We start from the raw sequence: 25,756 nt of genomic DNA, 5'->3' as shown, positions 1-25,756 counted from the left end.
GCCGTTTACTTCATTAGATTTTTGAGTCTTCCACAAAAAAATACCCGCCATTTTTTATCAACAATTATTAATTTATCTATCATTCATACTTTTGAATTCCTCTAATGAATCCGTAAACGATCCGCGTTTTCAAATAAATAGATATTGAAAAATAGCAGCCGTTCACTGCCAGGATTCCCAGAGACTGGATCTAAATCGCGTAAATTCCCCGTCTCTCCCTCAAATAAACTTGAAAAAAAAAAAAAAAAAAAAATCACTGATAATTGTCCTCAACAATTACCCAAGTGTCTCAGCCCTAAAAATTCGTCGCATGGCCAACCGACGGCGATATCGATTTTTATTTTTCATAAGAGCTGGAGTCGGGCGGGATTGCCGATAGTCTATTTGACAACTTATTTTTTTTAAAATTAATTTTTAACGTTAATTAAAAAATAAATTAAACCTCTTGCCGACTGACGATCCGCTTGCTGATTAATTAAATTTATAATTAAAAATCATAAATAATAAATAAAAAGTCTTGTCTTAAAAAAATATATAAGTAGACTTATTATTTAATAATAATAGATAATTATAACATGAGGGTTGTATGAAATGTAATTGGTATTCGGTGTTGATTAACGAGACTAGCAAAGCATGTCGGATCGCAGTCGTGCACGAGGTCCAAACAAAGAGCCATTAATGCTATACTGTACTATCTAACGTGACGTTGTATGTATATATATATATATATCTATATACATATGTATGTTTGTATACGTATATATATATAAATATAAATTGTATGTATGTTGCAGCGGCCGTGCTGGCGAGTCAGCAGGCTGCCGCGGTAGCCGCTTCGGTGATCTCGCCCTTCCCGCCCAAGTGACCCGCGGCCCCCGGTAACGTTCCCGTCGGCACAACCGGAAACTCCGCACAAACCCACCACACGCACTCGGGCACCGCAACCGCTGCTGGTAGTGCGGGACACTCACACGGGAACCCCAGGCAGCCGTAGGACGGACGAGTATCGGCAATGGATCCATCATATTGCCGCCACGATCATCACAATAATAATATTGATGATGATGATGATGATGATGACTGTCACAGTGATGATTATTATTAATCGAGGATTGTCACTGACACGTGTCAATTTACTCGCAGTACACCTACGCTGTATATATAATTGATAATTATTAAGTAATTTAAACGCGGGGTCTTGTTCAAGTTATCCTAGTCCGGGACTACTCCAAAGGTATACGTATGTGCGAAAATTTTTTTAGCTAGCCATTGTATTACTAGACACAAAAATACATATATACATTTTAATTTCGATATGTATATATTTTTTTTAAATTATCATAATTAAATAAAAAATAATAAATAAATATACGGTTGCTCAGAGGAGAAAATCAACCGACAGATCTCTATATGCAGCTCGGCATAAGCTAGGCGGTATTACTTAAATTGTAAAAAAAATAACAGACGTGGGTAACTTTGGTCCTAAATAAAATTTATCAATTTTAAATTTTATTTGGCCGGCTCGCAATCGAGTTTAGACTCCAAAGAATTATGTACCTGAAGGTCGGAACGTTTTTCGCGAACCGAAAATGAAATAATCGAAATGAAAAGTAAAAAAACTACTGGGTCTAGATTTATGAAATGTTTCGTACGTCAGCCGAAAATCGCAGCCTACTTCATTTACTTCTTAAGTAAAATTACATGAATTTTTCCATTTTCGTTGCACAAAAAACGTTCCGATCTTCAGATACATAAAGAATTGCAATTTGGCGGTAAAATAAAATTCAAATATTTTTTTCCGGCCCAGATTACCCAAAGATACTCAGGTCGTATCTTAAAATAATGAATTTGAAAATAAAATAATGTATTTAAAAAACCCGCGCTTCTGGCATTTATTTAAATAAAAAAATAAATTAGAGGGGGACCACGCAATTCCTAGCCTGTTTTTTAAGTAAATATGTCATTTTTCTATTATCATTTTTATTTTTTTAATTAAATTATTTTTTTAGCAACACTTATCATCTCTTTTATTTTAATTACCATGAATTTCCGTCATTAATCGACTGTGATTAATTATTTAAACCGAGTTTTTATAGTTGACTTGATTGAGTGAATAAAAAAAATAAATAAAAGAGAATAGAAACGTTTAATACTCTAATAAAAAATATAAAGGACTGGGGTCCGGCAACCTCGCCTTGGGGAACGAGTCCTCTTTTGTAAATATTGTATCAAAGATATTAAAATAATTATCATTAACATAAATAATAATTAAAAAAAAACTACAATAAGTTGATGTATACATAACTGTAATGATAAACTTATACATATTTGTAATAATTATTATTTTTAGGGAACATTTAACAAATGGTACTACCATACTAATGTATTATTCACCTGTGCAAATTATTATTACTGTAATTATTACTATTATTATTATTATTATTGTAATTTAAATGATAACGAGACGTAAATTACTCCATCACGGACACTTCACATCCATTTAAATATAAATTTAATAAAAAAACTCCTTGTAAATTGGCTCTGGTGAACAAATAACGGGGAAAAAGCTATACGTTGATGAAGTGTTCTGTCAAATAATATCTTAAATAATTAAAAAAACTGAGTTTAAATTATACAAGAGGGTAAAGAACAAAGTCTCTTAATAAAATGGTGATTAACGACTTGCATTTTTTGCTTAGCAAGTCCGGTAGACTGAAAACACTCACGTCAGACACTTTTTAGCCGTGAGTTTAAACAAATTAACAAAAAGAAAAATAATTAATCGATTATGTTTTATGTAAATGATTATTTAATAACGATTTTTTAATTGTATATTAAGTGTGAGTGGGTTTTTGATGATAATTCGCTGTACGAATAATGTATTTTACTGTAAAGATAAATTGCATACTTTAATTTTATTTCGAAATTTAAATCCGTAATCGTTAATTATTAAATTTATATAGAAGTATAAATATATGTAATGATAAGTATATATTAAATAATAATAAGGGTATATATCTATATATATTATATATATAGAGGATATTTGTTAAGGCAGAAATCATGATTCTAAATAATTAAGTAGCGTTAAGTATAAATTAATGTATGATAAAAGTAGAATGCTATTTGTTTACAAAAATAATAATTAAAAAAAAATAAATAATTAACAAAAAAAATTAATAGCTAGTGATGCGATAGTAGATTTTAAATATATAAATAATAATAATAATAAATATAAATAAATAAAATAAAACAGAGAGGCAAAGAATTAAGTAGTGGAAAAAATCTAAAGAAAAATGAAAAAAAAAAAACGTATTATTAATTAAATGTAAAAGTAAATTTAGGACACATAATAACTAGGTCGGTAACTATAATTATTATTATTATTATTTTATTTTATTATTATTTTATTTTTATTATAATTGCCATTGCGAAATGACAAAAACGTATGACTTTGCGTATCCTGTACCAGAATACGCGGAGTTTAAATATTGGACTGCATAGTGTCGCAAATGCCAAATCAAAAAAAATATAAAACAGGATAAATTATAAAAAGTAATAGCAGAGTAAAAGTAAACAAGCATTTGTATGAATTTAAAAAAATTGGTTTTAAACAGAGGGGTCAGTTTTAATGACCCCTTTGTCGGCGGAGAAAGGGCTGGGCTTTTAAAGATAAATGCTGGTGCTGTGCTGTGATTTTTATAAAAAATAAATAAAAAAATAACAAAAAAACATTTTAAAATATTTAACGAAACTGAACGACTTGATTTAATTATTTATTATAATAATAATAATTAATAATTAATAAATAAAAAGTTATTTTAAAAATAAATAAGCTTTTTATGAAAATATACAGATAGCCTAAGTACCTGGATCCTGCCCTATTGTCTCCGCTCAGGAGTTTTACGAAATTAAACCAAACACGATTTTAAACGTTATTTTTAAAAATGTATAGGCTGTACAATGTATTTGCTTTTAAAATTTAAATAAATAGATTGTTATTGAGTAGGAAGGCATCAGTTGCTTACATTCTTTTTGCTGAATCTATCAAATGCCTACAATATTTTTCGTACATTATAATTTCCTACTGCTGTTGTCTGCTAATTTATTTTCTACGGTTCTATTGCCATATATATAAAATATACAATTTAATTGCACTGTTATATTGCCTCCTTAAAAAATATTTTATGACCAATTGATTATTTTACTGTATACCCAAATTAATGTAGAGAAGCTCCTAATTTTGCTGAGTCCGAGCACTCAAAAAAAAACACGATAGTCTTCTCAATATCATCCTGTCCACAATAAAATACTGAGTTTAATCTCATAGTCGATGCAGGTAGACCTGATCAGGTCACTAATTTCTGATAGAAAACTGTCAAGTTCTCTAGTTACTGGACTATCGTTCTGATATTTTTTAGATCAGTGTTTTTTTTCTCAAGTGATCGGTCTTGAACACTGATCATTTTTTTTTATTTATTCAATTCATGCCAAGGCACAGACCACAGCAAAGTGTAATCGTACAGATCACTAGTATAAAAATTTTAAGTGATCAAACAACAAAAACAATTTTAATCACTTGAAATGATATATTTTATATTTATGCAGGCAACAGAACCGTAGAAAAAAAAATTTAGTAGGCAACAGCAGTAAAAAATTGTATGTATGAAAAAATATTGAGGCATTTGATACATTCAGAAAAAATAATGAAGACAACTGATGGCTTGCTATCGATTATTAATAAAAGGAAGTTAATTGCTGATTAATAAGATCTCAGTGATAAATTTCTTATGACATTTAGCTATTTTTATTCGGTTATACCCTCGCATCAAAGCCTTATTGTACCTACGAAGTTAATAGAGGAAATATAAATAATAAAGTGCGTAATAAATAAATCCTTGTAATAAATAATAATGTAATTAGAAAAAAAAAAAACAAATATTAAGTTAAATACGAATAATTCCATTTATATATTAAATAAATAAAGTTTAATATTGAGGTAAAGAAGACGTGCGTGGGGATTGTAATTAAACGAATTATTTAAATCGTAACATGACTGAGAAATATATTATAATAATATTGTAACTGACAAGCTGATTATTTTTATTGTTTACTTTTTTAGAATAAAATATTGTACTTGTGCTTTGTATATTAACTCTAAAAGGTAAAAAAAAATATCAACATATTAATAAATGGAAATAAAATTAATAACGTACAGAAGCAAATACAGAAATACAGACATCTCGTCGTTAAATTGTAAGATATTGTGTTCAGATCCAGATCATGTACTCTGATTCCCTTTCCAGACAATTATGATTATTATTATTATTATTATATATATTAATAAAATATATTGTGCACTATGCTCCGACTTGTCCATACAAATAAAATATATTGAAAAATCTCAATCATTTTCTTTTCATTTATTCACGCTCTTATTTATATGACCCCGAAGCTGGCAGACAATTAACAATTTTTGAATTTTTTTTTTAACAAATCAATTACGAAAAAAAAAATCTAAAAACATGCACTTGTAGAAAATTTTAAAAACTACATGTGTAATTTTTTGAAATAGTTTTTTTTTATAATTTATCATTTAAAAAAAAATCCAAAAATTATTAACCGTCGGCTAACTTCAGTATCATTTATTTATATGATACTGAAGTTAGCCGACGTCAAATAATTTTTGGATTTTTTTTTAAAATACAAATAATAAAAAAAAAAAAAATTTTGAAAAATTCCACATGTAGTTTTTTGAATTTTCTACATGTGCATTATTTTAGTTTTTTTTTTCTTATAAATTTGTTGCAAAACAAAAATCCTAAAATTATTAACTGTCTGTTAACTTCAGGATCATCTTATTTATTTTAATTACGTCATAGTTATTTTATTAGTTTTTAATTTACATCTTAGTAATTAGAGTATCTATTAAATTATGGGTGTGAATGTAGCAGACGTCAAATGAATTTAAAATTATAAATGAACAGAGTAAAAAATTTAAAAAAAATGCACTTATTTTTGAAAACATTTTAAGTGCGCATTTTTTAAAAATTTTATTTGAATAATTATTTACTCTACTTATTTATAATTTGAAATTTGTCTGACGCCTGTTACACTCACACTCGTATTAAATTATGATCCTGTAATTAACAGACAATTTAAAATTTTATTAATTTTTTTTTCAACGAATTGATGGAAAAAAAAAATTTTAAAAATGCACAGGTAGAAAATTTAATAAACTGTGAGTGCAATTTTTTGAAATATTTTTTTTTTTAATATTTATCGTGTCAAATAATATCTGAAAATTATTAGACGTCGGCTTACTTCAGTTTCATTTTAAATTAATGTGTGATACTGAAGTTAACAGACGTCTTATAATTTCTGGATTTTTTTTTCAAAAAGATAAATTTTTAAAAATTGCACTTGTAGTTTTTTTAATTTTCTACATGTTCATATTTTTATTTATTTTTTTTTTTCGGAATTAATTTGCTGAAAAAAAAATCTGAAACTTTTTTATTGTCTACTTACTTCAGGATCATAATTAATGTTCATGATATTTTTTAAAATTGAAGATAATAATAAAATTAATCGAAGGTGTAATTAATTTTTTGTTTTTAATTGCAGTAGAATTTTTTATTGATAGAAAAGTAGATTGGTTTTTATTTTTACGTTTATATATAGAGTAATTCAAATCTCTATTTTTTAAATTAGTTAATAAAATCAATAGATTCTGGTTACTATTGTGATAAATTTGAGCTGTGGTCTGGCACGAGTTCAAAAAGTTTATACTTTTAAATGTAAAATTAAATTTACTTTATTTTTATATCAAATACTTTTTCTTCTATTGCGATTCAGAGATTGAGTAAAAAATATTAAAAATATTTGCATAATTTTTTATTTAATTATTTTAAATTCTTTAATTGTTAAGTCACTGCCTTTAAAAAATTTTTAATTACTTACACCTATAGAATTCTGTCAAGACTTTGCACTGCCGTATCTTCAAACTTTTTATTCTGCATTTATTTTCAAAGAATTCAAAATAGAGAATTCAATTCCTTACAGTTTTTATTTTATGAGTGTGAGTGTAGCTGACGATTGGAAATTTTTCAAATTTTATAATAGACAAATTGATAGTAATTAATAAAAATTATTAATACGTAGTTAAATAATCGAAATGTCAGTACGCGCCTTTTTTTAAATTTTATTATTTTAATTAATTAATTTCTTTATTTAAAATTTATAAATTCTCTTATACCCGCGACATTCACACTCATAATTTTTTATGATACTGAAGTTAGCCAACGTCTAATAATTTTTGGTTTTCTTTCAAAACACTAAATTATAAAGAAAAATATATTTTTAAAAAATACACTTCTAGATTTTTCAATTTTCTACAAGTGTATATTTTTTTTTGTAATTGATTAGTTTATAAAAAAAGTCCATAAATTTTTAATTGTCTGCTAACTTCGGGATCGTAATTTTTTATGAGTCTGAATGTAGTTGACAGTTGTCAAATTTGAAAATTTTTAAATAAGTGATTTAAATGTAATTCAAATCAAATAAAAAAGTGTGCATTTATAGAATTTGAAAATCAGTTTGTGCCCTTCATTATTTTTATATTTTTAATTGTTTAGTTCGTTTATTTGTAATTTAAAATTTGTCTCACATCTGCTACATTCACTCATTAATTTTTTCATTCAAATTTTCCCGCCTATTAAAAAATAGTACTCACTAAGAAACGCTAGTGTCGCTGCTCTAGTCACAACAATTTAAAAAGGTTATGATGTCTAGATGTTAGAAAAAAATAAACATATTTTTATGAATATATACATATATATTTATATTGTTAATTATAAATAAAAAAATGGATGAAATAGAGTACAAATTATCTTCAAATAATTCAATTCTGATAACGCACGTAAGTAATTATTTAAAAATAAATTTTCAAAATACTGGAGTAATAAAATAAAATTTTTTGTCCAGGGGATTTCAAAAATTCTAGAAATAACAAAAAATAAAATAAGTAACAACGAAGACCCACTGAAGGTAATTTAATAAATTACTAATTACCAGAATACATTAATTATCAATTAAAATATTTGACAGATACCAGAATTGAAGTCGCTCTTCACAAAATGCAAAAGCGAAAACGCGGTTGTAAGTTTGGTGTCATGTCACGCAGTGGTCGCCCTAGTGGAGTCTGGACTGATCGAAATATCTCCCACGCTTTCAAAACTCATTGCGATTTTAGGAGAAACTAAAAATTATTCTGCCGTAACCTCAGCGATCTGCAGCCTGCTGGCCCTGGATTTAAAATCGCGGCACCCGACCGCTAAATATGAATGCCCGTTTTCTATTCAGGCTCCTCAGCACCCGCTCATTACAGTTTTGAACGAGAAAACCGACTCCTGGCGCAACGTCCTCGGGGAAATGAAGTCAATGCTCCACGATTGTAAACCCGAGTCAGTTTACCACCACGTGGAGCTTCTGAGGCCCGTGTTTATGTACATTATCGGCAACCCAACGTTTAATTCGTCTGCGGAAAATTTTTGTCAGCAGGCCTGGCACCTTCTCATGAAAACCAGCAGCACTTTGGAGCTGCAGTTAGAAATAATCCAGTGGTTGCGTACAAATAATTTAAACTCTTGCATAAATACCAACAATTTAGTACTAGAGTTAACAGAATTCGCGGTAACTAAAAATAATAAAAAATTATTTACAGCCTTGGGACCGCTGATTGCCGCTCTGGCTCTAGATCTACTGAAGCACAATTACGATCCGAGGTCGAACATCGTAATGATCGAGTCTATTCTCGAGCACGCTGATCCTGATAACCCACATGACAACTTAATTGCCAGTATCACACTATCAATATTATCTGAAATGTTGATTATAACACCGGTTATTTATTTGCACGATTTAATTAAAATCGCCGCTTCAATTATAAACAAATTGCAGTGTAATGAGATTGTTGCTCATTCGTTGGTGTCTGCGATTTTACCCTGGATGGCCTACGCGACACCTTTATCATCCGATGCGCTGGAAATTGCCGACAATTTAATTAACACCATCACTGGCACCACCGGCAGACCCTTAAAATGCGACAGCTATCCGGAGAAAATTTACAACGACAACTTGTTCAGTCATCTCCACCACGCGAATCGACACTTGCAATTCTACACGAACCTCTGCGTGCATATTGAGTCGTGCGTTAATTTAAACATTTGTTTGGGCACCCTGTCAAATATTCCCAAAGAATTTTTGTACAGCTACAAATTAATTATCGGAGGGATATTCCTGCAGAGTAAATCCACCGAGACTATTCTGAAAGCTGGACGACTGCTGGTAAGAATAGCTAGGGAAAATAATAATTTTGCTGGTCATGTTCTTTCGATGCTGCTGTACAAGTTATCAAACTCGCGCAAAATTGAGGAAACTAAAGAACTGCTTTTTATTTTACCAGAGCTTGCAGTCTCCAAAGAAAACGTACCGATTATTGTACAGACCTTGCAGACACTGGTCGCCGCTGACGAACCTCTCAAGTATGTGGCGATAAATTTGTTTTTGAAAGCCTGGATGGTGGAGCCGCGATGCCACAGGTACTTGCTCACAGCTTTGATTGATATGAACCGCAATGACAAGAGCACGAAAGCTAACGTGACCTGCGCCAAGGCCATGGTCTTCATCTGCGAAAACAAACCAGAGCATGGAGCTGAACTGGTCCCTCTGTTATCGCAAACTCTGAATAGATGCGGGGACACAGTAGGAAGTGCCGCGAGCGCGCTCGCTCTGAGGGGAATTTCCGCGCTCTGCGTCGCGGGTATCGCGGACGTTTGTTCGACCTGGCGGGTGCTGTCGCCGAAAATGAACAAAGAGGACCGGTCTATTGTAATTAAGAGCATGTGCGATTTTTTTGCCGACATACCTTCGAATGTCGCGCATCCTGAGGAGCAGTTTGAAGAACTGGTCGATCAGTCTCTAAAAAAACTATGGGAGCTAACGCGTTTTGAGACTACGAGGAACTTGGAAATTGTTGAGGCGGCTTTCAAAGCACTTGCTGCCTACACGATCAATCAGATTAAAATTACGGTACTCCCGGAAGTATTTATGAAGGATCTGCCCTCTTATAAAAGGGCCCAAGAAGTAGAAAAAAAAGCGGAAGAAGAAGAAGAAGAAAAAGAAGACAAGGCTGAGCAAGCGCTCACTTACATACCCAGCACTTGCTGGATCACGATGCTCGAGACTATTTACGAGCCTGCGCTCTCGCTGGCGGGAGATTTGATAATCAAATTTATAACTGACGAGTTGTATGGATTCAAAACGGGGATCTATATGTGGGCGATGGGCGAGCCGATAAATTTTAAGTATCTGCCGGAGAAAAGTCCGGTCCGGGCTGTCGGCGAGTACTTGAGACGCTACAGCCCCGATGACTTGAACCCCCAGATAAAAAAAATTTTAATGGAGTGTTTGAGAATATTTTCCTACAAATATCCCAAGCCGCTGCCGCCCATTAAGTGGGAACTATTTAGCAAAGCAATAAACGTGTCTCCAGAGAGTTTTACTCTGGGCATTTCGCTGGCGTGTCACCAGGCAGCAGTTTCCCCCTCAGCCAAAGAATTTGTCAGCAAATACTTGACCGAGATGACGGCCAAGTGTGCTAATAATTCTGACACAACAATAACTTCCGAGGAATTCAAACAATGCTGGCATTTGTGTGCTCACCTGGATGATATATGTCGCGGAGTTACTTCCGGAGTTCTCGGTCCGTTCTTGGACGTTACTTTCAATTGCATTATTGACAAAGCGGCTGTCGGTGATGAGACGGCGGTAAAAATGTTCGACGAGCTCATGGGATTTTATTCAAAAGCTCTGACAGATGACTTAGTGCACTTTGACAACAAGACGCTGATCACTGGGATACTGGAGAAGTTGTTTGATAAAATAGACGTCGACAGCAAGATTTTCGAAGCTTACACTCGAGCTCTGCTGGACATGACGGCGGAAAAAATAGAAAGAATAACTTTGCCGAGTGTCTGGGATGTAATTTCAAATGATAAATTGAAAAAAGCGATAAAAATACGCGCAGGTTTGGTCTTGAAGCGCGACAACGAGATACCCCTGAGTTGGATGAATGAAATAATTCGTGTGTCATCATCTGAGCCTGGGTAATTATTTTTTTTATTATCATCATCAACTTTTACAATCACTAACTACTTATTTATATATAATATAATTTATATACATTTAAAAATAAATAATTTGTTGACAGGGTCCATAAATGCTTACTGAGTAACATGAAAATAATTCTGAGTAAATTGCTGACCGAAAAATCAAACGCCTCGTGGTCTTGGGATCTGATGTGTCGGATACAAGCGACAATTGTTAATTCCCACGATAATTATTCGCTAGAAACGACGAGCTCGCTCTGTGATATTTTATTTTTAACAATAATAGTACTTGCGTGCGACAATTGTTTTGTAGAAAATGACGAGACGCTAATTACCTCACACGATATGAGGATTCAATTATTTCCACATGCTATGGCCACCATTGTTTCGATACCATATTGGAAGGAAATTACCCAACAGGTACACAATATTTACACGTGCATTTTAAATAATTGGTATTCACTAATAACTACATGTTATATATAAATAATATGATATCTTATTTTAATTTATGGTAAATATCGAGAAGTGGGTCAAGAAATTTTAATATTTTGTATTGCAAAGGACTAAAGGACTTCTGTCAGACCTAGTTTAAAATTGTTGTCTATTTCGTGTGATTTTCTATATTTTTCATAGTTATCTGCATTGGAACTTAGAGAGAGAGTGAAATGAAAGAAATTTATTTAGCGGGCAGGACTTTTTTGGTCTAGAAAATAACTGATGGTTTCTAGCCGGAGAAATGGACAGGATTTTTTAAATTTCAATGCAGATATGAAATTTTTTTTTATCCCTTCAATTAATTCAATAAAAAATAATAATCAATTTTTTAAAATCAACATTAATTACATCGTTAATTCATGATCCTGAAGTTAGAAGACAATTAAAAATTTTCGAATTTTTCTGTAACAAATCAATTGCAAGAAAAAAAAAACTAAAAATATGCACATGTAGAAAATTAATAAAACTACCGGTGCAATTTTTAAAAATATTTTTTTTTTTTTATAATTGATCGTTTTGGGAAAATTTCAAAAATTATTAAACGTCAGCGAACTTCAGTATCATGTTAGTTCAAGACGACCGTAAATTTTTTAGTTTTTAAATTAAAAAAATTACTTTTTTTTTTTTTTAATTAAAATTAAATGCATCGTTACTTTAAGACGACGATAAATTTTAAAAATATTGAACTCAGTTTCAATGTAGACATGAAATTTTTTTTTATCCCTTCAATCAATTCAACAAAAAATAATAGTAAAGTTAGCCGACGTCTAATATTTTTTAGATTTTTTTCAAACGATAAATTATTTTTAAAAAAAATTTGAAAAAATTGTATCTGCAGTATTCAATATTTCCTACATGTGCATATTTTTATTTTTTATTTTTTTGTTATTGGTTTATCGAAAAAAAAATCCATAAATTGTTAATTGTCTGTTAACTTCATTGTCATAAAAAATGATACTAAAGTTAGCCGACATCTAATAATTTTTTGATTTTTTAAAAGACGCAAATTATAAAAAAAAAAAATATTTGAAAAAATTGCACTTATAGTCTTTTTAATTTTCTACATGTGCATTTTTTCAGTCTATTTTTTTCTTTAAATTTAATTGTTCAAAATATAATTATAAACTTTTTAATTGTCTGCAAACTTCAGGATCATCATCAAAAAATTAAAATTAAAATTCTTGGTTAAAAAAAAAAAAAAATTAATAACGTAACAAAATTTTTCTGTAAAAATATACGCAGTCCCACTTTTTGATATTTATCAGTTTAATTTACAGTAATTTAATTATCATAACTACAATTATTGCAGACTATGGAGTGGCTGAACTTTATGAGGACTAGTACACTGCCTACGTCGTATAAAATTGTTTTTCACAACACACTCGTGTCACTGAAAGGACAGCGGCATCTCGATGACTTGTGGACCAAGTACTTGTCTATTAAAAGCCCGATCCAATTGTCAAAATGAATATATCATTTTTAAAAATTAAAATAGTGTTTAATATTGTGCGTCCTTACTCAGTAACTTACATCTAAACTTATAATTTAATTAAATAAAATAAAACAATTATTTTTATTACAATCTCGTCACATATGTTGTATGTGACGATACTCATAATGCTAGACGGACGTCTCCGTATTGTCCAGCGCCATCACTGTCAAAGTATTTGGCCGGGATCCGCTGAGCACTTGTTCCTCTGGTGGCCTCATTCGCGGCTCCAAAATATTTCTCTTCGTATCGACATTTTTTTTGATCGGCGTCCGACTCGGGCTCGACTTTCTACTGCTGGGATACGATTTTAATAACCGCGCCCTGTAAAAAAATCATAATCATTAACCAATAAATTAAAAAAAAAAAAAACTATTCATTAAATACTCACGCGTCAATAAGTTTCAAGTGCAATCGAGAATAAACTTGATACTCCTCATCAGTAAACTCAGTCGGATCATGTCTCGCATGTTCATACAAATCACAAAACTGATGAATCATTCGCTGTCCGCTGCCGTTCAATGCAGCCGCTAATGTTGTCAGTAAATAAGCGCGCAAGTTTTCAGTCGGATGACGTTTTAAACAACTGTCATATTTTGTTATTTCTGATTCTGTTTAAATTTATGAAGATAAACAAATGTATTATGTATAATAATTATTAATTACTTGTAATTTATCACCCGGTTCATGCTTACCAAGTGTCTTAACATCATCGACGGCTTTCAAACGATAATAATGAGGTGGTACTTGACTTCCTGGTTCCATGATATACCTCGGGTCGCTTATCAATTGCGGCTCATATTGTATTCTAGGAATTACTTGGATTCTTCTTTCAATTTCTCTTTTTAAAGACTGAAATTATTTTACAAATTAATTATAAATATTTTTCGGTGTCTAAATCAATATTATAACAATGAATTAAAAATAAAAAAGAAACTTTTAGGAACAAAATTGTTGTCTGTTAAAAAATGACACAAAAAAAAATAATTTCTTGGCGCAAAAAATTTTACTCGCGTCAAGAACATTTTTGTATTATGAATCGAAAACAAAAATTTTCTTGGGGCGAGAAAAAATTTCTAGAACGAGAATAAGTTTCTTGTGCTAAGAAACTTTTTATAGTCTTGAGAAAATTTTTTTTTTCAATTCATAATACAGAATTTTTCTTGCGTCAAAAAATCATTTTTTTTGTGCATAACATTTTTTTTTTTTATTTTTAATTCACTGTCACAATATCGGATGAATAAAATAAATTAATCATCCGACTGTAAGATGAATAAATATCTATCATTAATATGATTAGTGAACTGGTAACAGGCATTTTTAAAAAGTGAAGGGCACTGTCTAAGAATGCCCTTAATAGGAATAAAAAAATCTAATGAGTGTGAATGTAATTGACAAGTGACAGTTTAAAATTTTTGAATGAATAAAAAAAAAAAATCCGTATTTAGATCAACGAAAAATCAGTACGCGCATTTTTTAAAATTTATGAATTGTCTCATGTCTGCTACAGTCACTCATAAAAATCTATCAATTAAAATTAAAATGTTTACAATTAATTATTTAAAGCTGATAGTTGATAATTAAAGTATCAATAAAATTTATTTATTAGCGATATAACCTTAAGAATGTACACATACTTTTTTGGCGTCATGTCCAATGGGAATGTGAGGACCTCGTCTAGATCTCAGTGCGAATCTCATAATCTGACGCTTGGCAAATATAAATAGAAGTAAAAAAGTCAGTACACCAGCGGCTATGAACACAACAATTGTCACTCCTGACAGTTCTTCAGTCATATTGACAACGTGACTGCTATCAGCTGATCCTTGTTCAGTCTCTCGTACAAGCGTCGATACAGCAGAAAACTTCAGACCCACAAAATAATTATAAATATATTTAAATTTTTTATTAGTAATTTAATTTGCTGCATTAATATGCCAGAGATCACGATGAAAATGCATGTTGCTCAGAATATTTTCCATGGCTTTCTTAAAAATAGTCTCATTGACGGCGACAATCTCGTCCAGGGAACTCTTCTGTTCTTCGGTAAACGGCGGGTTTAATTTAATAAACGACAAAATAAATTTACTGTAATTTTTATCCTTTGAAAAACTAGTCGACTTTTCTACCAACAATTTTATCAATCGATCCTTCATGTTGTTATCAATTTTAATATTTATCAGCGAGGGGATGATCGATATATGCCAGTCTTTTAGTTCTTGTACAGTTAAAAAATCCCTTAAATATTTAATAGTCAATTAAAAATGAATATGAGTGCGAATGTACCAGACATGAGACAATTTATAAAATTTGAATAAATAAATTTAATTTAAATAAATGCGCGTACTGATTTTTCATTTATCTAAATACGTATTTTTGAATTTTTATTCAACTTACATTTCATTTATTTATTCAAAAATTTTAAAAATTGACACTTGTCATAAAATGAGTGGGAATGTAGCAGACATGAGACAATTTATAAATTTAAAAAAAAATTTTTTAAACTAAATGCATGTTTTTTTTATAATTCATCCTTTTGAAAAAAAGTCAAAAAATTATTTAACGTCAACTAATTTCAGTATCATAAAAAATTACTTACAGTTGTTATCAATTAGGAGTCAAGCGAAATTTGTTAAAAAAATTTCAGCCTAAAAATTTTGTTAATTAAAATTACAAATTTACATAAAAATTTTACTGGAATTTATTTAACAAATTTCGTTAACTACAAGACGAAAAAAAAATTCTTGTCATTTTAAAAGTCATCGTAAAGTTGTCTCTGTACTACTTGTGTTTTTACAATTTATATATTCATTTAAAAATTCAAAAAACTGTCAGTCGTCAGCTACACCCTCACTGAGTAGTTAAAAATAAATTTTTTTATGTTATTTAATAAATTACTTACGAAATAAGTTCAAGCTTTTGTTGCCGTGGATAATTTTTAACGATCTCCAATACTGCTGATGTGTCTTTCAGATCAGCGTTAATTAGAGGAGTGAATATTAATTTCTGAATATCTTGAGGAAATTTACTTAATAATTTACTCACTACTACTGTTATGAGTCTCGTTGGTTCTTCTAGGTCAATAATCTGCAGCAAAATAAAATAATTATTCGATAAAAACAATTATTTTCAAATTTATTGATTAGCTCTAACAAAATAAATAAATATATGGACATACCTTTTGGAGTAATAATTTAGAACAAATAACTTTGATGTATCGACTAGCTAAATCAGCATCCATATCGCAAATAAAATTGCACAGGTCATAAGTATTATTTAAATTACATCTCTCAGACAATTTTTCCATGACAACTGAAACCTCTTGATCATTCAAATTATTTAAATACTCGGTATTTAATTTTTTACTTTGCTCCAAAGACTCGTAGATGACTTCAGCGATATTATTTAAGTCATTCCCTTTTGCTTTGAGCGCAACAGGTGCTGCGGGAATTTTTCTCTCGACTTGGGTGAAAAAAAATTGCGAAGACTGGAGCAGTGGCTCATCAGCAGGAGCTTCCAAGTCGTCAATTACATGGTCAATGTCCATGGAAACGTCTTGGTCCTGGTCTTGGTCTTGGAGTTCATGTTTCTGAATTTTATAATTAATTAATTTATTTAATCATTTTTTAAATAATTGTATATATTAAATGGTAACTAACCTCTGTGAATAAATTGTGCCAAGTGGAGTCACTAGGTTGATATGTTGGCTTTATCAAATCTTCGCACTTGAGTAATTTATTTATAGAATCATTTGAAAGTGTGTATTTACCGAAATTATTTAAATTATTCATTACTTTTAATTATTTTTTTTGAAAATAGTTTGTCGGTGAACTGATGTATCAAGTCAACAAAAGTTGACATTGACACTCACGTGTATGATATGAAATCTTCCCGGAAAGTAAGTCGCAATCGGGAATTGACGGAACCTTTCGGTTTTTAATGTCAATGTGTGGTAACGGCGGGAAATTAAACTTGTTTTTTAAAACTAGAGGTAAAAATTGATGGCGACTTACTCTCTTGAAGGACTTAACGTTATGGGACTTTAGTAAATCGTATGTAAATAATTATCTTGGAATTTTTATTTTTAATCAAAATTTTTTTTCCTCAAGTCAACATATTTTTATGTTTAAATCAAAAATTTTTTTCTTGTTCCAAGAATTTTTATTTTTTGATATAAGAGAAATTTTTTTTTCCAGGTGTTAGATTTTTGTAGCAATATAGTAGTTTTTTGTTAAAGAAAATAAACTTTTTTGGTATATGTACTATTCTTTTAGCGTAAGAATTTTTGTATGTTCCAACCGAAAAAAAAATATTGCTTAAGAACCGTTTTCAGACAATTTTGTCCAAGCTTTTCTCTGAGATAAAAACCCTAAACGCTAAATAAAGACACAGACCCGATGCTTTTTTACTCTATGAACTAGCGAAGTGCACTTCAATCTTTGGACAACTTCCATTTGTTTACGAGAAAAGCTTGGACGAAGTTTCCATTTACTGTACAAGTGCAACAAAGATAGTACCGTTTATCCACTTGCGTGCAAATAGAGAAACAAATGAAAACGAGTCTTAAACCAAGATAAAAATTTCTTGGGAGAAAAGATAAATAAGTAGGAGAGAGAAGTCACCGAATGCTAGACAGTAACAGCGAGATTAGTCCATCGCTCGCTACGAGATGGCGCCCATCCTCTTGTAGTGTTCCTAGTAAGATACTTATTTTAGAGTTGATATATTCCATACTTGAATAAAATATATTGATCATTTAATCGGAGATCTATAAAAAAAGGTGAGTTAATTTAATATGCTCTTAAGATAGTTTCAATAATTACGTTATATCAGTTAAAAAACTCTGAATTGAGTTCATACATTTCCTCACGAAGGCTAGATATATATCTAGCCTTCGTGCATTTCCTACTTGGATCATTCGTATTTATAAAAAGTTTAATATAATATGCTAATAAAAAGATTCTATTTTTTTTTCTTATTATATACACTGTACTCTCATCTTTTTCAGTGGACTATCACCACATCTTGGCGCCTTTCTTTCAAGGAATCTAATTACCTGCAATGCTTGTTGATGGCAATAATTTCGCAGGTTTACTCGATCTTGATGCGATGCTCGACATCGAACTATCGCTCGAACCGCAGTCTTCATCATCAACTTCTGGTACCCGTAAATGGGCCGACCGTATCGAGTTTCCAGACGTACTGGGTATCGGGTCAGGATGATTGTACTTGTACCTTTAATGTCCACGGATGTATCTCTGGATATTTTGTCGTGTTCCATGGCCTTCCCATTATCTTTTAGTAATTTGTATTTATTTTGCAAGTTTTTGAACGCGGCTGCATACACAAGTCGGTCGGATCGTTTAAACGTTATAGAACATTAAAAAAAAACCCCACATACACATCGCATCAAATCGAAGTTTGTAGAAAGAGGTGGAAGCATTTAATTCATGTGTATTTTGAGTATTTCTTATGATCAAACTTTCAAGTAACATATTATTATAAAAGAGGTGTAACATTGATCAACGCAGGCTCACATACCCAAATTTGAATTTTTTTAATTTAACTGAAATCAATTAGTCATATATTGCTTCTTTCTTTTCTTTTTTTATTTAAGTTAAGGGTTAGTCGTAAGAGGTGTTTCGGTCAATTTATTTGATTGATAGTTTTCGAGGGTATTTGAGAGCCTAAAAAAAGCTCTAAAAAAATCCGGCATGATATATTAAATTTATCTTATTTTTTTAATAAATATTTCTTTTGTTGCACGAACTTTCGGTATGTAATTTTTTTTTTAACTTCGGTCGATCGATTGAGTAGTTTACAAGTTATATGAAAAATAAAAATTAAAAGAATTTTTTATTTTCGTTGCACAATTCGTGAATTGCTCGACCGATTTCGATTTCCGCAGAATGCGTGCAAATAAAATTTCAGACAAAACGTGATCTCAAAACCAAGTGCAGCCTTTCTGTTTGAAAACATCGATGATCACGTGGCTTTCATGAGATAATGAAAAAATATATAGATATAGTATAGCCAAAAGGAAAATAAAAAAAAATTGATGATAAGCAGAGACATCTTTAATAAATTTTAGAATCTACTCAATGACAACTAACCTAAAACCTAACAATAATAATGTTTTCGACATAGAGTTTAAAATGCCAACATTACAATTTTATTTATTTAAAAAAAAACATAATTTATCGATATAAGTATTCATTTATTATAATTAATAATCAGTAAAAAATGGATATTGAAACCGAAAAAGTTATAGAATTAGTATTTCCTGATGGAATATCTGGTAAGTTAATAAATTTATTATTTAATATTTACAATATGTAATTGTATTTATTAATTTTTTTCAGATTCTTGGAAAGACAATCCAGATTTTTATCAATATTTAACAAAACTTGGTGGCTTGGATGTCGACCAACTGAGTGAGTAGCAGATCAATATATTTTAAATTTATTTTGAGGATAAAAGTAATTATTTATTAATAATTACAGACAAAGAACCAGATCATTTGACAGATGAAAAAAATTTGGCATTACAAAATACTCAGGAACTAGCCTATTCAAATTATAAAACGTTCATCCAGACAGCTGACAACTGTCACGAGATATTCCGCGAGTTTAATTCAAGTGAAAATCACTTGGATAATTTATTAAAAAAGATTCCAGTGTTTGTTGAAAAGTGTCAGTCATTTTGTGATAAATCCAAGGAAATAAACACTCACAGGCGTCTGAATGACTTGACATTGAAAAAAAGTGCCGAGATACTGGAGATCTTGGAGATGCCTCAGCTGATGGAAACCTGCTTGCGTAGCAGCCAGTACAATGAAGCTTTGGAATTATCGCAATACGCTCGACAACTAGGGTCCAAGCATAGCGATATTCCCGTCGTCCAGTCAGTAGTCCAAGACATTGAGAACAGTTGGTCCGGAATGGTCGGCCAGGTTGTTGGATCACTCCGTGGCGATCTACCTCTGGCGAAATGTCTTCAGCTAGTGGGTTTGCTTCGTTCCATGGACGCTTTCACAGAAGCCGAACTGCGTATTAAATTTTTACAAGCTCGTGACAGCTGGTTCCAAGGTCTGCTCAACGCAATACCCAAAGAAGACTCTAATTTTCATCTTACTAAGACTATTGAGCTCTCGCGTATTCATTTGTTCAACATAATTACTCAGTACAGAGCAATGTTCAACGACGATGATCATTTGATCGTCAATCGTGACAATGTAATCAATGAAGCCGCTATTTTTCCTCACTGGCTTGAAGAAAAACTGTCACAATTCCTTTCGACTTTGGAGCAGGACCTACCTCATGTTACTTCCGTTGATTCAATTCTGGGTCAGTGCACGTACTTCGGGTTATCTTTTGGCAGAGTCGGTGCTGATTTTACCACCAGAATGTCCATGATATTCATCCAAGTTATCAGCAGCAAATTTATAAAGAATGTTAACTCGGCTACGAAAAAATTTGATAAAGACATGGAGACTTTTACGTTGATTAATAAAATTCATCGTACTGACATTAAAGCTGAGACACAAATTAAATCTGTAAGTAATTTTTTTATAAATTTATTTAATGTAAATAAATAATAATTATAAATAAAAATTAATTGTGGAAATTTCAGGAAAATCCACCAGATCAACTGGTAAACTTTTACCCACTAGCTGAGTACTGCAATGGATTGATTTCAACTTTCAATGAATTGAGATTGTGCTCGCCGGTAGCTTTATCCGAATTCTGCACTTCTGCAATCGAGGAATCGTTACTGAGTGTCGCAAAAGGAATCTTAGTATTTTATAAACAAGAACAACAGGCTTTTGCTACTACTGAAAGAGAAAATATGGTCAAGTTTGTTGAATGCTTCAGTGATCAACTGATTCCGTATGTTCAGTTTTGTTTGCACGCTATTTTTCCGCCAGTTCAAGTGGCGGCTCATTTGGGAATTACTGTCAATCATTTACAGAAAGAGGTAATAGTTTATAAATATTTATTTTTAATAAACATCAGTAATAAATGTTATTTTAATTGCAGGGAATAACGTATTTAGAGCGTAAGAAAATTATCGAACCACTAGTTTCGTTGTTGCCTATTAAAAGTATTGTACAAGATTCATTAGTCCCAATAACTTTGGCAGAGTCTTTGAGTCAACACTCCAGTCCGCCGACGACAGCAGCAGTATCATCATCAGTTGAAAAAATTCCTGAGACAACTGAGATGATTAATGAAACAGAATCTAAAGCTGAAATTGAACACGCGATGAATGAATCTCTAGATCAAGATAATCAATTAAAAAAAAATGAAAAGGAATATAATTAAAAATTAATTTTCTAACTGTAAATAAATATTTATCTGCTGTTCACAATGTACAAATATAATATGAATTTATAATTAAATTAAAATCCTTTTATTTATCATCATTAATTAATAATTAATAGTATTAAAAATATTAAAAAATAATTGTTAAACTTGACTACCCTTATAAAAGTAATTCTTTATAAAGTATTCATTTTTTAAATATTTTAAAAAATATTAATAAAAAACAAATTAAAGAAAATTAATTAATATTAAATAACAAAAAGAAATATGAATTAAACAAAATTATTTTTTAGCTTTGTTAGACCCATCTTGCTTCCTGCTTTCCCTTGATTTCTCGTGTTAGATATAAATTTTTTTTTCTTCAAGTCAATATATTTTTATGCTTAAATCGACAATTTTTTTCTTGCTCTAGGAGTTTATATTTCTCAATATGAGAGAATTTTTTTTGAAGAAGATGGTGTTAGTTTTTTATAGCAACATTGTATTTTTTTGTTAAAAGAAAATAGAATTTTTCGGTATAAGTACTTTTCTTTTAACGTAAGAATTTTTGTATGTTCCAACCGAGAAAAAAAAAATTGCTTAAACCAAGAAAATAATTTCTTAGGAAAAAAAATATATATGCAGAAGAGAGAAGTCACCGATGCTAGGCAGTAGCAGCGGGAGTAGTTCGATGCTCACCACGAGATGGCCCCCACCCTCTTGTAGTGTTCCTGGTAAGATACTCATTTCAGAATTTATATATTGTATACTTGGGTGCAATTTCGGTGTTATAACGTTTTGATGATCCATTAAAAAATTATAAATTATTTAAAAAGCAGTTTTGATACTTTCAGTAGTTGATACTTATAATAAAATAATAATTGACCATGATAGATTGTACTATCAATTTATGTTTCCTCGATGATGATTGTTTCTGTTTTTCACTGTTCTTTGAATAAATTTGTACCTAGACAGATACTGGAAAAAATATTTTCTGGCTGTTAACGACCTTTTTGTTATTCATCAGTTCTGATATTTGAAGGCAGAAAAAAAATACTAGGTTTCTCCTGAAAGTTCCATCATTTCTCAATTACCTTCCATCGCTGATAATAGAACGATTTTCATCGAGAATATATCACTCAATTAACGTTGAAAAGAATACTTCCATCTTAGTACATAGAACTTGCTTTACATTTTTAGTCATGGATTCTTTGCGATTTTTTGACAGCCGCACAAATTTTTATAAGAAACTATTTTAAAGTACTTAAATACTCATACTAGCTACGTTATTGAGTAAGAGTTTTACCATTTCCAGATCTTTTTTCTTACAGGCAACATATAATGCAGTCTGTGAGTTATAGGATATATAGTCGATAAAATTAACATCTATCCTTGCTTTATGAATATTATCCGACACATGGTCTACTAGCAATTTAAGAATATCTTGATTATTCTTCCACATCTGGGTAATATGACCTCGACCGTGTACATCCCCTACAATATGAAAATCTAGTTAGATATTCTTTATGACAGCGGCGGCAGGCTGAACCTCAGAGGCGAAGAGACCTCGCAAATTTTTTTCTGGAAAATTCTCTTCGCGATCACTGGGATTCGAACCCACGCGCCTAACTGCAAGCCATAGTCGAGTGCAAGCATACTTACATCTCGACCATAGAGAGCTGCTGTTTATGACTTTCAATAAAACAGTTATCCTGCTCTTCAGAGTTTAGGCTATAGAGACTATATAATATCCATAGTGGGCTATTGCTTAATCTCGATAGCTTGGCTTCCCCTATAAAAAAAATCCATGTGAGATTGCATGTGAACTCATAGAAATCCATATAGAAAAGTATGAATTTATGTAAGAATCCATAGGAATTAATACAGGAGTGTATAGATTTATATAAAAATCCGTGTAGGAAAGCATGTGTGTCTGGATTCCTATATGGGAAATCCACATAGGAATCTAGACTGGATTCCCACATGGATTTTTTTTTATAGGATCATTAATATATCTGCGTCATCGGGATCTGTGTAATAGACATCCGCTTAGATTCTTTATAAGGTGCACTATCAATATTTAAGTACCCGTATTTCAATAACAAAGAAAAAAATAAATGACAAAACAATATATATATTACACATGTGTTGCCATAGTATTTATTTAACCAAAACTTTGAATAAATTATATGAAATTAAAAATGGATAAAAATAATTACAATGAATTAGATGTAAAATTATTGAATAAATATTACCAAAATATAAAACAATTACAAAAATCACAGAAGATTAATTGTGACAATGAATTAAATGAACAAAGCGTCAATAAATCAGATCAAATAAATAAATTGATTGAAGAGTCGATACATAAAATTGAGGAGATTAAAAATAATCAAGATATGGATGATAAAAATATAAAAAGATTACTGGGGATGAAGACGACGCTGCTGTACGAACGGTCAAAACTGTTGACAAGCTTAAATAGACAAGATGAAGCCGAAAAACTTTTGGCCAAATGTCTTGATGATATTAATGAATTTATAAGCTCCCGTGAATTAATATACTTGGCACTGAGAATAATTAATAATTATGGTTATCTTCTTTCAAAGCGGGAAGACTACGAAACTGCGAGAAAAGTTTTGGAATCCGGTAAAACTGTTTACGAAGCTAAAAAAGATGAAGGATTTTGCAGCAGTGACGATCTGTTTTCTCCCAATCTTTCGACGTCGTTTTCTAGCAAATTGGAACATCTTGCGACAAATAATTTGCAAATGCTGGCTTTTGTTTACAGCAAACTAGAACTACACGATAAGTTCGCTGAGTACCACCATCAAGTCCTGGATCGTCAGTTGGAGATCAATGATGATCCACTGGGTTGGTCAATCAAATCAACTACTTTGGCTGCTTATCTGTCTTCGAACCATAGATTTCAGTGGGTTTTCTTATTTAATATACTATTATTTATCAGAAATTGAATAGAAAGTATTTTCAGGGAAGCGAAAAATCATTTAGAGGTCGCGGAGTTTGTTCTGAAAAAGCATGAGAACGAATTGAAGGCCTTGGAATCATCAATAGAAATCACAGAAAAGTAATAAAAAATTTTAACTGCAGGCTTATGTTAAATATTTTTATTTGTTTGCTATAGATTACAGAGTATCCAAGAAAAATTCATAATGATCGCCAGAGCTTGGGTGAAGTACAGTCTGAATTTATTCAATGCATCGATAACTAAAATCGTAGAGCATTTATCTCATGATTTGTCACCAAATGACGCGCAGGAACGAGTTTGGCTCTCGCCATTTCAACGCAATGTCAATGTAATTAAGGAATCAGTTGAAGAAAACTCGAACACGAGTGAACATGATGAGTCAAGTAATAAATTAAGTGACAATGCTGATAATGATGACAGAAGATTGCTGTTTAAATTAAATACTGATACTAATTGTCAAGTATCAACGGCATTGATAGAAAATACGAGTGAAGCCAGAGCACTCTTTAATTTCGCTCATAATTACCTGACCAAAATACGATTATTTTATACCCTTGAAGATCATGCTATGGATTATATCAACGCTATTCTTGATCTGAGTGAACTGTATCGATGCCTGGCCTTCTATGAAGAAGACATAGACAGGTATTTGTGCTAAAGTTTTTTGTAAGTTTATGTAGATAATAAATGGATTGTTTATTTTTTAGCCAGTACTCTGTTCAGAAACTCCGAGCAGATGCCGTAGAAACACTGAGTACTATTTTACGACAGGTCAGACCCGAGTGTTATATTGCTGTGTCAATAGAACTTCTTCAGGAGTTAGCAGAGATCCAGCTGGAGTTACTGGGTTTGAACTTTAGAAGAATATACGCTGCGCGAGATGCTGAAGATATTAATCAGGATCGTAAAATTCAAACGATCAAGTATTTACATAATAAAATACAAAAGTTTAAAAATAATTATAAAGATAAATAAATTATTTATTATTAGGCCAGAAATAAACGTGAAGAAAACTTTTGTCTTAAAAATTGACTTAATACCAGAAATTTAATTTTACCTAATTATTAAAGTAATTAATAAATTTTACTCTAGTCCACCTACGACAGCAGCATCATCATCAGTAGAAAAAATTCTTGGGACAGCTAAGATGATTAACTGAACAGAATTTAAAGCCGAAGTTGAACACGTGACGAATGAAACTCTAGATCAAGATAATTTAATGCAATAAAAAACGGAATTTCCGACATCAGAAAATGGAAAATAATCATGGAAATGGATTGCAAAGTTTCTATAACTATTTTATCCATTT

At 30.9% G+C, this 25,756-nt stretch overlaps 6 protein-coding genes across 9 annotated transcripts in view; 4 read left to right on the top strand and 2 right to left on the bottom strand.

Annotated features, from left to right (window-relative positions):
• LOC130664252 (zinc finger protein 608-like) overlaps positions 1 to 5,408 on the top strand; it is an 80,766-nt gene extending 75,358 nt beyond the window's left edge. For all 4 annotated transcript variants that reach the window (XM_057464132.1, XM_057464139.1, XM_057464126.1 and 1 more), the window contains one exon: positions 795 to 5,408. In XM_057464132.1, coding sequence (XP_057320115.1) covers positions 795 to 865 — 71 coding nt within the window. In that variant the 3' untranslated portion in view covers positions 866 to 5,408. The remainder of the gene's footprint in view (positions 1 to 794) is intronic.
• Positions 5,409 to 7,782: 2,374 nt separating this feature from the next.
• Positions 7,783 to 13,158, top strand: LOC130664232 (focadhesin). Its single transcript, XM_057464090.1, has 5 exons — positions 7,783 to 7,918; positions 7,984 to 8,046; positions 8,107 to 11,165; positions 11,270 to 11,588; positions 12,976 to 13,158. The coding sequence occupies exons 1-5, from the start codon at positions 7,865 to 7,867 to the stop codon at positions 13,132 to 13,134; spliced, it is 3,654 nt and encodes a 1,217-aa protein (XP_057320073.1). The 5' UTR covers positions 7,783 to 7,864; the 3' UTR covers positions 13,135 to 13,158.
• LOC130664244 (protein C1orf43 homolog) lies at positions 11,582 to 15,059 on the bottom strand. Its single transcript, XM_057464114.1, has 4 exons — positions 14,793 to 15,059; positions 13,851 to 14,007; positions 13,547 to 13,766; positions 11,582 to 13,479 (listed from the first exon to the last, which is right to left on the bottom strand). The coding sequence occupies exons 1-4, from the start codon at positions 14,949 to 14,951 to the stop codon at positions 13,287 to 13,289; spliced, it is 729 nt and encodes a 242-aa protein (XP_057320097.1). The 5' UTR covers positions 14,952 to 15,059; the 3' UTR covers positions 11,582 to 13,286.
• LOC130664239 (uncharacterized) lies at positions 14,931 to 17,235 on the bottom strand. Its single transcript, XM_057464101.1, has 4 exons — positions 16,815 to 17,235; positions 16,334 to 16,744; positions 16,058 to 16,242; positions 14,931 to 15,393 (listed from the first exon to the last, which is right to left on the bottom strand). The coding sequence occupies exons 1-4, from the start codon at positions 16,944 to 16,946 to the stop codon at positions 15,072 to 15,074; spliced, it is 1,050 nt and encodes a 349-aa protein (XP_057320084.1). The 5' UTR covers positions 16,947 to 17,235; the 3' UTR covers positions 14,931 to 15,071.
• A 2,010-nt stretch (positions 17,236 to 19,245) lies between these two features.
• On the top strand, positions 19,246 to 21,562 carry LOC130664223 (conserved oligomeric Golgi complex subunit 8). The gene is made up of 5 exons (XM_057464079.1): positions 19,246 to 19,453; positions 19,518 to 19,589; positions 19,659 to 20,710; positions 20,788 to 21,132; positions 21,195 to 21,562. Exons 1-5 carry the CDS (start codon positions 19,399 to 19,401, stop codon positions 21,477 to 21,479), a joined length of 1,809 nt encoding a protein of 602 aa, XP_057320062.1. The 5' UTR covers positions 19,246 to 19,398; the 3' UTR covers positions 21,480 to 21,562.
• Positions 21,563 to 23,579: 2,017 nt separating this feature from the next.
• Positions 23,580 to 25,686, top strand: LOC130664219 (KIF-binding protein-like). The gene is made up of 4 exons (XM_057464065.1): positions 23,580 to 24,390; positions 24,451 to 24,546; positions 24,604 to 25,092; positions 25,155 to 25,686. Exons 1-4 carry the CDS (start codon positions 23,648 to 23,650, stop codon positions 25,420 to 25,422), a joined length of 1,596 nt encoding a protein of 531 aa, XP_057320048.1. The 5' UTR covers positions 23,580 to 23,647; the 3' UTR covers positions 25,423 to 25,686.
• The last annotated feature ends 70 nt before the right edge of the window (positions 25,687 to 25,756 follow it).

The sequence above is a fragment of the Microplitis mediator genome, chromosome 1, assembly GCF_029852145.1.
Source record: "Microplitis mediator isolate UGA2020A chromosome 1, iyMicMedi2.1, whole genome shotgun sequence".
Classification (NCBI taxonomy): domain Eukaryota; kingdom Metazoa; phylum Arthropoda; class Insecta; order Hymenoptera; family Braconidae; genus Microplitis; species Microplitis mediator.
The sequence above is the reverse complement of the archived record's forward strand: the minus strand, read 5'-3'. Positions and strand labels throughout refer to the sequence as shown.

What these genes read in the sequence shown, in the direction of transcription:
- LOC130664239 (XM_057464101.1), bottom strand. Translation starts at nt 16,946, where the DNA reads ATGAATAATTTAAATAATTTCGGTAAATACACACTTTCAAATGATTCT. An exon ending in GGCACAATTTATTCACAGAG is followed by an intron (nt 16,745 to 16,814) that starts GTTAGTTACCAT and finishes TATAAAATTCAG; the next exon opens with AAACATGAACTCCAAGACCA. An exon ending in CTAAATTATTACTCCAAAAG is followed by an intron (nt 16,243 to 16,333) that starts GTATGTCCATAT and finishes ATTTTGCTGCAG; the next exon opens with ATTATTGACCTAGAAGAACC.
- LOC130664244 (XM_057464114.1), bottom strand. Translation starts at nt 14,951, where the DNA reads ATGACTGAAGAACTGTCAGGAGTGACAATTGTTGTGTTCATAGCCGCT. An exon ending in TTGGACATGACGCCAAAAAA is followed by an intron (nt 14,008 to 14,792) that starts GTATGTGTACAT and finishes AAATAATTTCAG; the next exon opens with TCTTTAAAAAGAGAAATTGA. An exon ending in CGATGATGTTAAGACACTTG is followed by an intron (nt 13,767 to 13,850) that starts GTAAGCATGAAC and finishes AAATTTAAACAG; the next exon opens with AATCAGAAATAACAAAATAT.
- LOC130664232 (XM_057464090.1), top strand. Translation starts at nt 7,865, where the DNA reads ATGGATGAAATAGAGTACAAATTATCTTCAAATAATTCAATTCTGATA. An exon ending in GTGTCATCATCTGAGCCTGG is followed by an intron (nt 11,166 to 11,269) that starts GTAATTATTTTT and finishes ATTTGTTGACAG; the next exon opens with GGTCCATAAATGCTTACTGA. An exon ending in GGAAGGAAATTACCCAACAG is followed by an intron (nt 11,589 to 12,975) that starts GTACACAATATT and finishes CAATTATTGCAG; the next exon opens with ACTATGGAGTGGCTGAACTT.
- LOC130664223 (XM_057464079.1), top strand. Translation starts at nt 19,399, where the DNA reads ATGGATATTGAAACCGAAAAAGTTATAGAATTAGTATTTCCTGATGGA. An exon ending in CTTGGATGTCGACCAACTGA is followed by an intron (nt 19,590 to 19,658) that starts GTGAGTAGCAGA and finishes TAATAATTACAG; the next exon opens with ACAAAGAACCAGATCATTTG. An exon ending in CTGAGACACAAATTAAATCT is followed by an intron (nt 20,711 to 20,787) that starts GTAAGTAATTTT and finishes TGGAAATTTCAG; the next exon opens with GAAAATCCACCAGATCAACT.
- LOC130664219 (XM_057464065.1), top strand. Translation starts at nt 23,648, where the DNA reads ATGAAATTAAAAATGGATAAAAATAATTACAATGAATTAGATGTAAAA. An exon ending in TCTTCGAACCATAGATTTCA is followed by an intron (nt 24,391 to 24,450) that starts GTGGGTTTTCTT and finishes AAGTATTTTCAG; the next exon opens with GGAAGCGAAAAATCATTTAG. An exon ending in TATGAAGAAGACATAGACAG is followed by an intron (nt 25,093 to 25,154) that starts GTATTTGTGCTA and finishes TTTATTTTTTAG; the next exon opens with CCAGTACTCTGTTCAGAAAC.